This window comes from Salvelinus fontinalis, chromosome 21 (assembly GCF_029448725.1).
Source record: "Salvelinus fontinalis isolate EN_2023a chromosome 21, ASM2944872v1, whole genome shotgun sequence".
In the NCBI taxonomy this organism is placed as follows: Eukaryota; Metazoa; Chordata; class Actinopteri; order Salmoniformes; family Salmonidae; genus Salvelinus; species Salvelinus fontinalis.
The window spans coordinates 2,226,143-2,242,284 of NC_074685.1; the positions used below are offsets into that span (position 1 = coordinate 2,226,143).

The following is a 16,142-nucleotide window of genomic DNA, read 5'->3' on the forward strand; positions in this document are numbered from 1 at the left end:
AAAATAATTGAGTCAATAATAGGCTCACTAATAAGCTTAAAATGGAAATGCCAACAGACGTAAGGTTTATGTTACATCTGAACAGACTCATCTTCACCATTTTTTGCATAACCGTAAACATACATTTTGCATAAACCATCTGTTACAGATAAGAGGACAAGCACATTGATCAGAGTTAAATCAAGCTATTTTCTATCTGAGACTGGAGGGAGTAAAGTAACAATTTTTATTCTGTTCATTCTGAGAGGAATATATTAATAGAGCTTCTAAAGCCCCATAAATAATACATCCTTCATGACATCTCTCCGTTTGTTATAAACAGCATCAAGTGCCCTCCCAGAAACTAGGCTTAAAATGAGAAAACTGAACAATTCAGGCGTATGTATATTTAAAACTGGACCTAACAGGACAGCAGTAGCTATAGGTCTAACCTGGAACTAACAGGACGGCAGTAGGTATAGGTCTAACCTGGAACTAACAGGGCAGCAGTAGCTATAGGTCTAACCTGGAACTAACAGGACGGCAGTAGCTATAGGTCTAACCTGGAACTAACAGGACGGCAGTAGCTATAGGTCTAACCTGGAACTAACAGGACAGCAGTAGGTATAGGTCTAACCTGGAACTAACAGGACAGCAGTAACTATAGGTCTAACCTGGAACTAACAGGACAGCAGTAGCTAATATATATGTCTAACCTGGAACTAACAGGACAGCAGTAGCTATAGGTCTAACCTGGAACTAACAGGACAGCAGTAGCTATAGGTCTAACCTGGAACTAACAGGACAGCAGTAGGTATAGGTCTAACCTGGAACTAACAGGACAGCAGTAGCTAATATATAGGTCTAACCTGGAACTAACAGGACAGCAGTAGCTAATATATAGGTCTAACCTGGAACTAACAGGACAGCAGTAGCTATAGGTCTAACCTGGAACTAACAGGACAGCAGTAGCTATAGGTCTAACCTGGAACTAACAGGACAGCAGTAGGTATAGGTCTAACCTGGAACTAACAGGACAGCAGTAGCTATAGGTCTAACCTGGAACTAACAGGACAGCAGTAGCTAATATATATGTCTAACCTGGAACTAACAGGACAGCAGTAGCTAATATATAGGTCTAACCTGGAACTAACAGGACAGCAGTAGCTAATATATATGTCTAACCTGGAACTAACAGGACAGCAGTAGCTAATATATATGTCTAACCTGGAACTAACAGGACAGCAGTAGCTAATATATATGTCTAACCTGGAACTAACAGGACAGCAGTAGCTAATATATATGTCTAACCTGGAACTAACAGGACAGCAGTAGCTAATATATATGTCTAACCTGGAACTAACAGGACAGCAGTAGCTAATATATAGGTCTAACCTGTAAGTATGAGTCCCAAAAGACTACTGCATTCCAAGAAAATATGTTCACTGGGTAATAGATAAAAACTCTACTCCACCTAAACAACATTTAAGTGTCATATTTAACTAACCTTTTTTTTTTTTTTTACAAAAAAAGGTTAAAACTCAGTGAGAACCAAAAACAACACGATTAATTGTGATCAAATCAAATGTAAGCAAATAGAAGGGAAAAAAAACAACCAAAGTCAAACCGACGAAAACAAAAAGACAACAACATTTATGATGAACAAACCCTGTTGATAAACATATTACCAAAAGGTTCCAAGGGACTTATTAGTGTAGATGATACTGGTTGGGTTTTTACCATGACAACGTTCATTCAACAGACCCCCCCCCCACCCAAAAAAATAACTCAATATATATATATATATATATATATATATTTACATTTCAGCATCACATAAACTGGTTAATACATAACAGTACATAATTCTACCTGCGATTACTACTGCTGTAATGTCACAGCACTAATACTGCTGTAATACCACAGTGGGACACTGGAGGCGCTCCACTGAACAACAGGGAATAAAGGTGGATTTTTCATTTTCAAGATTATTATCATTCATTGACAATATCGTAGTTGCATAATAGTTATATTGCTATAATACAGTATGTGGACGGTACGTAGACGGTACGTGGACGGTATATAGATGGTATATAGCTGGTACGTAGATGGTATATAGATGGTACGTGGACGGTATATAGATGGTACGTGGACGGTATATAGACGGTACGTGGACGGTACGTGGACGGTATATAGACGGTACGTGGACGGTATATAGACGGTACGTGGACGGTATATAGATGGTACGTGGACGGTATATAGATGATACGTGGATGGTATATAGCTGGTACGTAGATGGTATATAGATGGTACGTGGACGGTATATAGATGGTACGTGGACGGTATATAGACGGTACGTGGACGGTACGTGGACGGTATATAGACGGTACGTGGACGGTATATAGACGGTATATAGATGGTACGTGGACGGTATATAGATGGTACGTGGACGGTATATAGATGGTACGTGGACGGTATATAGATGGTACGTGGACGGTACGTAGCCGGTACGTAGATGGTATATAGCCGGTACGTAGATGGTACATAGACAGTACGTAGACGGTACGTGGACGGTACGTAGATGGTATATAGCCGGTACGTAGATGGTATATAGCCGGTACGTAGATGGTACGTGGACGGTACGTAGATGGTATATAGCCGGTACGTAGATGGTATATAGCCGGTACGTAGATGGTATATAGCCGGTACGTGGACGGTACATGGACAGTACGTGGACGGTACGTAGATGGTATATAGCCGGTACGTAGATGGTATATAGCCGGTACGTAGATGGTACGTGGACGGTATATAGGTGGTACGTGGACGGTATATAGATGGTACGTGGACGGTACGTAGATGGTATATAGCCGGTACGTAGACGGTACATGGACAGTATATTATACATTGTCACTTCCCTATCCTCTGTCCAAGTGTACACTTGTGCTTTTACAGCCCTTGGATTGGTAGAAGCCTGTGCTAGTTTCCACTAGATATCTGACATCAGTCCTTTTCCTTTGGAATCCATGTAGGGAAGTGAACTCTTTAAGAGAAAAAGGACAGAGAATGGGAATGCATCTATATAGGACTCCTAGTCAGTCCCCTCATATACAGTATATGTACACTGCTCAAAGAAATAAAGGGAACACTTAAACAACACAATGTAACTCCAAGTCAATCACAATTCTGTGAAATCAAACTGTCCACTTAGGAAGCAACACTGATTGACAATAAATTTCACATGCTGTTGTGCAAATGGAATAGACAAAAGGTGGAAATTATAGGCAATTAGCAAGACACCCCCAATAAAGGAGTGATTCTGCAGGTGGTGACCACAGACCACTACTCAGTTCCTATGCTTCCTGGCTGATGTTTTGGTCACTTTTGAATGCTGGCGGTGCTTTCACTCTAGTGGTAGCATGAGACGGAGTCTACAACCCACACAAGTGGCTCAGGTAGTGCAGCTCATCCAGGATGGCACATCAATGCGAGCTGTGGCAAGAAGGTTTGCTGTGTCTGTCAGCGTAGTGTCCAGAGCATGGAGGCGCTACCAGGAGACAGGCCAGTACATCAGGAGACGTGGAGGAGGCCGTAGGAGGGAAACAACCCAGCAGCAGGACCGCTACCTCCGCCTTTGTGCAAGGAGGAGCACTGCCAGAGCCCTGCAAAATGACCTCCAGCAGGCCACAAATGTGCATGTGTCTGCTCAAACGGTCAGAAACAGACTCCATGAGGGTGTTATGAGGGCCCGACGTCCACAGGTGGGGGTTGTGCTTACAGCCCAACACCGTGCAGGACGTTTGGCATTTGCCAGAGAACACCAAGATTGGCAAATTCGCCACTGGCGCCCTGTGCTCTTCACAGATGAAAGCAGGTTCACACTGAGCACATGTGACAGACGTGACAGAGTCTGGAGACACCGTTGAGAACGTTCTGCTGCCTGCAACATCCTCCAGCATGACCGGTTTGGCGGTGGGTCAGTCATGAGGTTGGGTGGCATTTCTTTGAGGGGCCGCACAGCCTTCCATGTGCTCGCCAGAGGTAGCCTGACTACCATTAGGTACCATATGCTGGTGTGGTTAGCCCTGGGTTCCTCCTAATGCAAGACAATGCTAGACCTCATGTGGCTGGAGTGTGTCAGCAGTTCCTGCAAGAGGAAGGCATTGATGCTATGGACTGGCCCGCCCGTTCCCCAGACCTGAATCCAATTGAGCACATCTGGGACATTATGTCTCGCTCCATCCACCAACGCCACGTTGCACCACAGACTGTCCAGGAGTTAGCGGATGCTTTAGTCCAGGTCTGGGAGGAGATCCCTCAGGAGACCAACCGCAATCTCATCAGGAGCATGCCCAGGCGTTGTAGGGAGGTCATACAGGCACGTGGAGGCAACACACTACTGAGCCTCATTTTGACTTGTTTTAAGGACATTACATCAAAGTTGGATCAGCCTGTAGTGTGGTTTTCCACTTTAATTTTGAGTGTGACTCCAAATCCAGACCTCCATGGGTTGATAAATTTGATTTCCATTGATAATTTTTGTGTGATTTTGTTGTCAGAACATTCAACTATGTAAAGAAAAAAGTATTTAATAAGAATATTTCATTCATTCAGATCTAGGATGGTGTTATTTTAGTGTTCCCTTTATTTTTTTGAGCAGTGTATTTATTTTGTGTACAACTGCGTTGCGCCAACCAGTTGGTGCCCAGTAGGAACCTGTCACTCAGAGGCTGCCCCACCACTCGTTGAGATACACCTCTCTACCACCCCAACCTGTCTCCAGGTGTCTATTACCACCCTCCTCCCAGCGTAGGATCTCTCCGTCTTCCACCAGCACCAACTTCCATTCCACCTGCTTCTCCGCGGGGAGGACGACCCAGCTGGCCCAGAACCCGTCTTGGGCTCTCTCCAGCGGAACGTAGCCCGTCCAGCTCCCCAGCTCCTGCTGGTTCCCTGTCACAGCCAGCTCCTGCCAGGGAGACTGGGTGCGGTAGTGGACACAGAACCTCACCCGTACAGTCTTGGGTTTGATAGGAAGCACAGCGGCCATCTTCTTATTCCTACGCAGGTCTCCATCTTGTGATACAGGTTTGGTTCCTGTTTTTTTGACCTCCTTGAATGCGGTTGCGTCAGCCACCGTTGGATCATCTGAATTGTGATGCGTTTCTGTGGGATGATGCTCCGCCTCAGCAGAAGAGCATTCGATGGACGAGTGGCTTATCCTCACCCACGGAGAGTCACTGTTGTCCTCTGTGCCGCTGACGGTCATCCATTCATTATAGTCCATCGTGGCTTCCATTATGTTAATTTCAACTTTCTCATAACTCTCCTCTATCCGTGTCTCATCACTCTGTCTTTTCTTCTCCTCCTCTACACGTGTGTCCTTGCTTTTATTATCAACGATGTCTCCTTTCCTCTCAGCCACATGGGTGTCTCTAACATCGGGTGGCTGGCTCAACCCGTCAATGACATAGTCATGAAGTAGACAGTCCTTCCTCCAAAGATCCTCTACCATAGCTTCCATGTCAAGATCCTCTACCATAGCTTCTTTCATATCATCTTCCACTGTCCTCTTCCACTGTCCTTCCACTGTCCCCTCTTCCTGTATCTCTGTATCACACACATGGTCAAGTTCTTCAGTCTTAGTGTCAGTCAATATCATGTCAGGTAGATATTCATTGGGATGTTCTGGTTCCTGAGTATCCCTGACAAAGGCAACCTGGCTGTCCATATAATGACTTGTACATTCTACTTCCTGTATTTCTTCCTCACATAAATTGCCAGGTTGTTGGAGGTCAGTGTCAATCAATATCTCAGTGATGTTTTCACTGGGATGTTCTGGACCTTCAGTGATTACCTCATCTGGATATTCTACTCCCACTTCCTCTCTCTCCACCTCATACACATGTTCCGGTTCTATCCGGTCAGTGTCAGTCAATCTCATCTCAGGGAGATTTTCACTTTCCTGGACTTTGTGAAAAGCAACATGGCTGTGTCTATCATCCTCCGGATATTCTACTTCCTCTCTCTTTTTATCCGACACATGTTCAGTGTCAGTCAATGTCATCTCCGGCCTCTCTTCCTGAGGCTCGTTGGAAAAGACAACATGGCTGGTCATGTCATCATCGGGGTATTCTACTTCCTGTATCTCTGTATCACACACATGCTCAGGCCGAGGTTCTGTAAGGTCAGTGTTGGTCAATATCATGTCAGGTCTCTTTTCTTGAGGCGTGATGTTAACGTGGATGTTCATATAATCTTCTGGACATTCAACTTCCTCTTTATCCGTATCACACAGATGTTTAGGCAGGGGTTCTGTAGGGTCAGTGTCACTCAATATCATCTCAGTGGCAACATGGCTGGTCATGTCATCATCTGGGTATTGTACTTCCTGTATCTCTGCATAACACACATGGTCAGGTTCTGTAAGGTCAGAGTCAGTCAATATCATGTCAGGGAGATTTTCATGGAGCTCTTCCAGATCTCTCTGAAGCTTGATGGCAAAGGCATGTGGATGGTTTACCTCGGACTCCGACTCTGTGCTCTCACATTGACAATCGTCACTCAGTTCAACTTCCTTCAAACCCTCCTCGTCCTGGTTATACACGTCGGTATCCTTCTCATGTCCAGATTGATAGTTTATGTCACTGAGGGAATAGTGACTGGTAGAAGCCTGCTCCTCTTGTCTGGGACTTGTCTGGGACTCAGTCTGGGACTCGGCGACGTCCTGACATAAGCCTTCGTAGAACTGACATAAGCATTCACTGCAATGACACAAGCCTCCACAGACCTGACATAAGCCGTCATAGTGCTGACATGTGCCTTCACAGTGCTCTTGAGGCTGAGAGCCGAGATGAAACTCCTCAACGATCTGCCACTCAGCATATGACTCCCACGTGTAAGGACCATCGCTCTCATTGGTTGTTGTTCGGATCCGTCTAATGGGTTGTAGATCCTCATTGGTTGCTGTTCGGATCCGTCTAATGGGTTGTAGATCCTCATTGGTTGCTGTTCGGATCCGTCTAATGGGTTGTAGATCCTCATTGGTCCGTGCTCGGATCTGTTTAATGGGTTCTAAATCTTCATTGGTTGTTGTTCGGATCCTCGTAATGGGTTCTACACCCTCATTGGTTATTGTCGGGATCCCCTCAATGGGTTCTACACCCTCATTGGTTGTTGCTGAGATCCCCTCAATGGGTTTTACACCCTCATTGGTTATTGTTGGGATCCCCTCAATGGGTTCTACACCCTCATTGGTTGTCGGGATTCCCTCAATGGGTTCTACACCCTCATTGGTTGTTGGGATCGCCTCAATGGGTTTTACACCCTCATTGGTTGTTGCTGAGATCCCCTCAATGGGTTCTACATCCTCATTGGTTAATGTTGGGATCTCCTCAAAGGGTTCTACATTCTCACTGGTTGTTGGAATCCATTCCATTGGCTCTCTCTTCCATTCCTCTCCATCCCAGCTCTCCAGTGTCTCTGGCGCGACTTCTTCACCCTCCTCTGAAAAATAAGCACATTGGAGATCCTATTAAATTACTGGATGGACCATGTCATAAACCCTCAAAGTTCCAAGGAGGAATCCAAACCAGTCTAATTGGAATGAATAGGTCGTTATCAATAAAACGTCACAATAAGGTGCAGAGCTTTCAATTTGGCTGCTGGGATGCGAGGAGACCCCCAGATCTTCTAAAACCATTGACAACTATGTGCCGTTTTCAAGAGATGGTTAAATAAATGTTATAACTAATTTGTTTTAATATCGTCACCTCTTTAAGAGCCTAGTGAGAACTACACATTTCATATTATTCCACATTTAAGCTCTATCATCAGAGTTATACAGTAACTGCATGCTTTTCATGATCAGTAAACACCAATTGATCATGTCATTTCAGATACATGAAGGTAGCATATCCATTTTGGATGTAGCTAGCTAGCTAAGCAAACAACGTGTCATTTAGCCTGCTTCATCAGAGATTACACTTTTGGAAAGAGCTTGACATGGCCAAGTCCTCGTCCTGGTAAAGTTGTCAGTCGGACTACTGTCTCCGCCACTATCGATGGAAAGCAAATCAAACACTATTTGGATATAGCCGTGTAGTTTGTCCCCTGAAAGTTAGCTTGTTAACTAGCCATATTGACGTGATCTGTTACCTAGCTAGCTAATTTGATGTGATCCATCAATCAATGTAGCCTAGCATGTCTGTCAGCAGCAATCGTGATTAAACACTCTTAAAAACAAAATGTTGAAAAGGGGATGTTAGCTAAATTCGCTAGGTCTACACCTTCATTGGTTGTTGGGATCCCCTCAATGGGTTCTACATAAAAAGTACATTAGGTCTACCTACCACTATACGTTTAGCTAACTGTACAAAGTTTCTACCAGTAGCTAGCAAAGTAAACATTACCAGCTACCTGTACAAAGTTTCTACCAGTAGCTAGCAAAGTTAACATTACCAGCTAACTGTACAAAGTTTCTACCAGTAGCTAGCAAAGTTAACATTACCAGCTACCTGTACAAAGTTTCTACCAGTAAGTTAGCAAAGTTAACATTACCAGCTAACTGTACAAAGTTTCTACAAGTAGCTAGCAAAGTTAATAAGACCAGCTACCTGTACAAAGTTTCTACCAGTAGCTAGCAAAGTTAACATTACCAGCTAACTGTACAACGTTTCTACCAGTAGCTAGCAAAGTTAACATTACCAGCTACCTGTACAAAGTTTCTACCAGTAAGTTAGCAAAGTTAACATTACCAGCTAACTGTACAAAGTTTCTACCAGTAAGTTAGCAAAGTTAACATTACTAGCTAACTGTACAAAGTTTCTACCAGTAGCTAGCAAAGTTAATATTACCAGCTAACTGTACAAAGTTTCTACCAGTAGCTAGCAAAGTTAACATTACTAGCTAACGTTAACTGTACATCGGCAAATGCGCCCTTCTACTGCTTGACAGGCAGAGCCCACAAAGGATGGGGAATTAACCTAAACCACTCATACTTTTTTATTTATTTTATTTATTTTTATTTCACCTTTATTTAACCAGGTAGGCAAATTGAGAACACGTTCTCATTTACAATTGCGACCTGGCCAAGATAAAGCAAAGCAGTTCGACACATACAACAACACATAGTTACACATGGAGTAAAACAAACATACAGTCAATAATACAGTGAAAATAAGTCTATATACAATATGAGCAAGTGAGGTGAGATAAGGGAGGTGAAGGCAAACAAAATATATAAATAAATAAAAATATAAAAGGCCATGGTGGCGAAGTAAATACAATATAGCAAGTAAAAAAAAGTAAAAAAAGTAGAGATAGTAGAGATAGAAAAAAGTAGAGATAGAAATAATGGGGTGCAAAGGAGCAAAATAAATAAATAAATAAATACAGTAGGTAAAGAGGTAGTTGTTTGGGCTAAATTATAGATGGGCTATGTACAGGTGCAGTAATCTATGAGCTGCTCTGACAGCTGGTGCTTAAAGCTAGTGAGGGAGATAAGTGTTTCCAGTTTCAGAGATTTTTGTAGTTCGTTCCAGTCATTGGCAGCAGAGAACTGGAAGGAGAGGCGGCCAAAGGAAGAATTGGTTTTGGGGGTGACCAGAGAGATATACCTGCTGGAGCGCGTGCTACAGGTAGGTGCTGCTATGGTGACCAGCGAGCTGAGATAAGGGGGGACTTTACCTAGCAGGGTCTTGTAGATGACCTGGAGCCAGTGGGTTTGACGACGAGTATGAAGCGAGGGCCAGCCAACGAGAGTGTACAGGTCGCAGTGGTGGGTAGTATATGGGGCTTTGGTGACAAAACGGATGGCACTGTGATAGACTGCACCCAATTTATTGAGTAGGGTTTTGGAGGCTATTTTGTAAATGACATCACCGAAGTCGAGGATTGGTAGGATGGTCAGTTTTACAAGGGTATGTTTGGCAGCATGAGTGAAGGATGCTTTGTTGCGGAATAGGAAGCCAATTCTAGATTAACTTTGGATTGGAGATGTTTGATGTGAGTCTGGAAGGAGAGTTTACAGTCTAACCAGACACCTAGGTATTTGTAGTTGTCCACATATTCTAAGTCAGAGCCGTCCAGAGTAGTGATGTTGGACAGGCGGGCAGGTGCAGGCAGCGATCGGTTGAAGAGCATGCATTTAGTTTTACTTGTATTTAAGAGCAAATGGAGGCCACGGAAGGAGAGTTGTATGGCATTGAAGCTCGCCTGGAGGGTTGTTAACACAGTGTCAAAAGAAGGGCCAGAAGTATACAGAATAGTGTCGTCTGCGTAGAGATGGATCAGAGAATCACCAGCAGCAAGAGCGACATCATTGATGTATACAGAGAAGAGAGTCGGTCCAAGAATTGAACCCTGTGGCACCCCCATAGAGACTGCCAGAGGCCCGGACAACAGACCCTCCGATTTGACACACTGAACTCGATCAGAGAAGTAGTTGGTGAACCAGGCGAGGCAATCATTAGAGAAACCAAGGCTGTCGAGTCTGCCGATGAGGATGTGGTGATTGACAGAGTCAAAAGCCTTGGCCAGGTCAATGAATACGGCTGCACAGTATTGTTTCCTATCGATGGCGGTTAAGATATCGTTTATGACCTTGAGCGTGGCTGAGGTGCACCCATGGCCAGCTCTGAAACCAGATTGCATAGTGGAGAAGGTATGGTGGGATTCGAAATGGTCGGCAATCTGTTTGTTGACTTGGCTTTCGAAGACCTTAGAAAGGCAGGGTAGGATAGATATAGGTCTGTAGCTGTTAGGGTCAAGAGTGTCCCCCCCTTTGAAGAGGGGGATAACCGCAGCTGCTTTCCAATCTTTGGGAATCTCAGACGACACAAAAGAGAGGTTGAAAAGGCTAGTAATAGGGGTGGCAACAATTTCAGCAGATAGTTTTAGAAAGAAAGGGTCCAGATTATCTAGCCCGGCTGATTTGTAAGGGTCCAGATTTTGCAGCTCTTTCAGAACATCAGCTGACTGTATTTGGGAGAAAGAGAAATGGGGAAGGCTTGGGCGAGTAGCAGAGGGGAGGGCAGTGCTGTTGACCGGGGTAGGGGCAGCCAGGTGGAAAGCATGGCCAGCCGTAGAAAAATGCTTATTGAAATTTACAATTATAGTGGATTTGTCGGTGGTGACAGTGTTTCCTATCTTCAGTGCAGTTGGAAGCTGGGAGGAGGTGTTCTTATTCTCCATGGACTTTACAGTGTCCCAGAACTTTTTTGAATTTGTGTTGCAGGAAGCAAATTTCTGCTTGAAAAAGCTAGCCTTGGCTTTTCTAACTGCCTGTGTATATTGGTTTCTAGCTTCCCTGAAAAGTTGCATATCACGGGGGCTGTTCGATGCTAATGCAGAACGCCATAGGATGTTTTTCTGTTGGTTAAGGGCAGTCAGGTCAGGAGAGAACCAAGGGCTATATCTGTTCCTGGTTCTAAATTTCTTGAATGGGGCATGCTTATTCAAGATGGTGAGGAAGGCATTTAAAAAAAATATCCAGGCATCCTCTACTGACGGGATGAGATCAATATCCTTCCAGGATACATCGGCCAGGTCGATCAGAAAGGCCTGCTCGCTGAAGTGTTTCAGGGAGCGTTTGATAGTGATGAGTGGGGGTCGTTTGACCGCTGACCCATTACGGAGGCAGGCAATGAGGCAGTGATCGCTGAGATCTTGGTTGAAAACAGCAGAGGTGTATTTGGAGGGCAAGTTGGTTAGGATGATATCTATGAGGGTGCCCGTGTTTACGGAATTGGGGTGGTACCTGGTAGGTTCATTGATAATATGTGTGAGATTGAGGGCATCAAGCTTAGATTGTAGGATGGCTGGGGTGTTAAGCATGTTCCAATTTAGGTCGCCTAGCAGCACGAGCTCTGAAGATAGATGGGGGGCAATCAGTTCACATATGGTGTCCAGAGCACAGCTGGGGGCAGAGGGTGGTCTATAGCAGGCGGCAACGGTGAGAGACTTGTTTTTAGAGAGGTGGATTTTTAAAAGTAGAAGTTCAAATTGTTTGGGAACAGACCTGGATAGTAAAACAGAACTCTGCAGGCAATCTTTGCAGTAGATTGCAACACCGCCCCCTTTGGCCGTTCTATCTTGTCTGAAAATCTTGTAGTTGGGGATGAAAATGTCAGAATTTTTGGTGGTCTTTCTAAGCCAGGATTCAGACACGGCTAAAACATCCGGGTTGGCAGAGTGAGCTAAAGCAGTGAACAAAACAAACTTAGGGAGGAGGCTTCTAATGTTAACATGCATGAAACCAAGGCTATTACGGTTACAGAAGTCATCAAAAGAGAGCGCCTGGGGAATAGGAGTGGAGCTAGGTACTGCAGGGCCTGGATTCACCTCTACATCACCAGAGGAACAGAGGAGGAGTAGGATAAGGGTACGGCTAAAAGCTATGAGAATTGGTCGTCTAGAGCATCTAGAACAGAGAGTAAAAGGACGTTTCTGGGGGCGATAAAATAGCTTCAAGGAATAATGTACAGACAAAGGTATGGTAGGATGTGAATACAGTGGAGGTAAACCTAGGTATTGAGTGATGATGAGAGAGATATTGTCTCTAGAAACATCATTGAAACCAGGTGATGTCATCGGATATGTGGGTGGTGGAAATTAAAGGTTGGATATGGTATAGTGAGCAGGGCTAGAGGCCCTACAGTGAAATAAGCCAATAAACACTAACCAGAACAGCAGTGGACAAGGCATATTTACATTAAGGAGAGGCATGCTTAATCGAGTGATCAATAAGGGTCCAGTGAGTAGAGGTTGGTTGGGGTCACGGCGATCCAGACAGCTGGCCGAGTAGATGGCTATCGGTAGCAAGATAGCATGGGATGGAGGTCTATTTTTAGACACCTCGTGCGTTTCCGTCGGTAGATTAGTGCGGTTCCGTGTCTTGTAGAGGGGATCAATCCAATTGGCAAAATAGATATAGTGACCCAAGAAAAAAAAAAAAAAAAAAATCATAAAAAAAATTGTCCGAAATACTTATTAAGATAGCAGCCGATAAGACAGCTAACGATTAGCGGGCCCCAGGTGAGCGTTCAGGTAACGTCGCGACGGAGGTGCCAGTTGGATAACTCCCTCGGGCAGATAACGTCGGCAGTCAATCGTGAAGGCCCGGTGGGGCTCCGTATCTGCAGCAAAAAAAACCCGGGTCCGGATAGGTGACTGTAGCCCAGGAATGGCTGATGGAACTCCTCAGCTGGCTAGCTCCGGAATAATTTAAGTTTGCTCCGGGATCGACGTAAGCCAAGTCACACGGTTTGCAGCTAGCTAGCTGCGAAATCAAGGTGCAAATGTCCAGAGCCTGCGGCTGAAATCCGGGGAAACTGAGAGAAAAAAAAGGCCCGGTATGCTCCGGTCCGAGTCGCGTTGCACAAAAGTGCAGGTAGATTATCGAGCTAAAGGAATAGCTGATGACCACAAAACGTGGGCAGCTGAAACACCAACGCTAGCCAGCAAGCCGGCTAACTTCTGGGCAGCTTCAAATTAGCTTTCGGCTAGCTTTCGGCTAACTTCTGGTTAGCTTTCTGGCTAACTTCTGATTAGCCCCTGGTTAGCTTCACTGTGGATTTTCAGATTTGAGGTAAATAATACTTTTTTGTTGTAATTGGTGAGGCGGGTTGCAGGAAAGCTTTTGTAGTTGAGTTCTTGGAAAATAAAAAATGTAAAAGATATGCGAAGAAGGTGTAAATATATATATACAGGACAAGACAGTACGAGGACAAAAATGATGTCTGAACTGCTAAGCCATCTTGGAATTTGATACTTGTCAGGTATAGCTAGCTCACTTTTATTTTATAAATCACTCAAATATCAAATTAATGGTGGCATATTGAGAGATATTGTGAGGCTACTGTCACATTATCTGAAATGACAAGATCAACTGAGGTTTCCTGATCATGCAGCATGCAGGTCCTTGCTGTAGTGTAGCCTATAACTCTGTTGATGATAGAACCGTCACTCCAAACCTAGCGGACCAATGGAGACTCGTTGTCTACGCTTCCCTCTTAATCCCGCCCTTCACGGAAAAATAATGCCAAACCTCGCAGTCGAAAGGACTGACGGCGAAAACAAAGATACGAGTAGCGTAACCAAAAGGTAGTACATGCAGGCAAGAGCGTAGGCAAAACGTATTCAATAGGATTCGTTGCTGGTAAAGCAAACGATGTTTGCATTAGTTTTCAAATATTTTAATCATTTGTCATAGAGGTTTGCTCTCGCTTTAAAATTCTTTGATTACAAGTTTGCTTTTGATGTCTTATTTTTGTTTACAATTCTATACATTTTGCTTTCAATTGTTTAGTTTTGATTTCAACATCCATTATTTCACCCGTCCTCGAAACTATGTTTGCGATTTATTTTATTTTGAATTCAATACATATGGCGTGAAATTGACCCCATACAGAGACCACTATGATTATATTTGTCTGCCTCTTTAAAAGGGAAAGTAATGCAAAAGTAACTGAAGGTAATCAAATTACGTTAAAGTGTGTGTAAACCAAATACAGACAATTAAACTACGGAATTTTGTTAGAGACAACTGATATTTGTTTTTCACTTAAGCAAAGGGCTTCATTGAAATAACAATTTATATTTCCAATCTCCTGCGCGCTCACACAGCTGACGGCTTCAAGGAGACCTGCGCACACGTGTTTGTAGACATGACTGTAGTAGGTTTCCTTATCTATTATCATGGCGGATCTCTGATATAGCGCAAAACATAACAAGCGTAGACGGCAATTATGCTGCATATGGGCCACGTTCGACTTCATTAAAATCCTAGGACCGATCAGTGAAGAATGAACACTAATAAATGTTGATTTACCTGTTGACTCGACACAGGATATTATTTTTTCTTCGTTTCTCGTCTCATTTTCGTCCTTTTCAGTTTCCAAAATAGTGTCGTCATCAACCTTCCTTCTTCTTTTACCTCTCTCTGTCTGTATATATCTGTATATGATGAGTGCAGCCCATACAGACATCATGGCAATAATAGCCAACACCACTGCAATCATCCAATCATTCATACAATACAACGCAGTTAAATCCCCTGCACGTCTTTCAAAAACGACGGTTTTACTTTTCTTGATCGTCATTTTTTTTTTTGCAGCCTCTGTCACGGATAGGAAAGAGCGAATATAGGCTATGGACGCGGGTTCCAACAAGCGTGCGCTGTGTGTGTGTTTCTCCACCACCCGCGTTCAAATGACCTCTTGTTGCGGCACGCACACATATATCAGATCTGGAATCAAGTGAGTCCACTGCCAATACGCTGACTGGGTCCCGCTATGCATGCACCGTGACGGTACAAGGTGGTGAAAGAATCAAGCAGACTCAGATAAAAGCAGCTCCTCAATTAGCCTGTGTTTTTAAACCAAATGATAAAACGTGACTCCGACAACAATATAATAAATTGCATAATGATTGTGTGCTGCATTGATTATGATCTATGGAAATTAATGCTTTGTGATACACATTTTGCTGATTAAAAATAAAAAAATCTTAGACTGGCTCACACATAGGCCTAGTAATGGTTGTGTCTGGTGCAGGAGTTTTTTTTAATTTAACTAGGCAAGTCAGTTAAGAACAAATTCTTATTTACAATGATGGCCTACCAAAAGGCAAATGCAATTGGCAAATGACCTCCTGTGGGGACAGGGGGCTGGGATTAAAATTTTTAAAAATACATTACAAAACACACATCACGACAACACTACATAAAACTGAAAAGACGAGCGACCCAGGGATGTGTGTGTTTTGGGGACTTTTAACAGAATGTGACTGGCAGAGCGGGTGTTGTATGTGGAGGATGAGGGCTGCAGTAGATATCTCAGATGGGGGGGGGGGCTAAGAGGGTTTTATAAATAAGCATCAACCAGTGGGTGATTGCGACGGGTATTCAGATGACCAGTTTACAGAGGAGTATAGAGTGCTGTGATGTGTCCTATAAGGGGGCATTGGTGGCAAATCTGATGGCCGAATGGTAAAGAACATCTAGCCGCTCGAGAGCACCCTTACCTGCTGATCTATAACTTACGTAGGCTGGTCATCTGTATCAGGGTTAGTTTGGCAGCTGGGGGGAAAGCGGAGCGATTACGATAGAGGAAACCAAGTCTAGAGGACAGAGTACTGTCTAGCCATACTCCCAAGTACTTGTATGA

At 44.0% G+C, this 16,142-nt stretch overlaps 1 protein-coding gene across 1 annotated transcript; it reads right to left on the minus strand.

Annotated features, from left to right (window-relative positions):
* Positions 1–207: 207 nt before the first annotated feature.
* On the minus strand, positions 208–15,305 carry LOC129818050 (uncharacterized). The gene is made up of 2 exons (XM_055873585.1): positions 14,807–15,305; positions 208–7,482 (listed from the first exon to the last, which is right to left on the minus strand). The coding sequence occupies exons 1-2, from the start codon at positions 15,075–15,077 to the stop codon at positions 4,700–4,702; spliced, it is 3,054 nt and encodes a 1,017-aa protein (XP_055729560.1). The 5' UTR covers positions 15,078–15,305; the 3' UTR covers positions 208–4,699.
* Between the last annotated feature and the right edge of the window lie 837 nt (positions 15,306–16,142).

What these genes read in the sequence shown, in the direction of transcription:
- LOC129818050 (XM_055873585.1), bottom strand. Translation starts at nt 15,077, where the DNA reads ATGACGATCAAGAAAAGTAAAACCGTCGTTTTTGAAAGACGTGCAGGG. An exon ending in ATCCTGTGTCGAGTCAACAG is followed by an intron (nt 7,483 to 14,806) that starts GTAAATCAACAT and finishes CTTATTTTTCAG; the next exon opens with AGGAGGGTGAAGAAGTCGCG.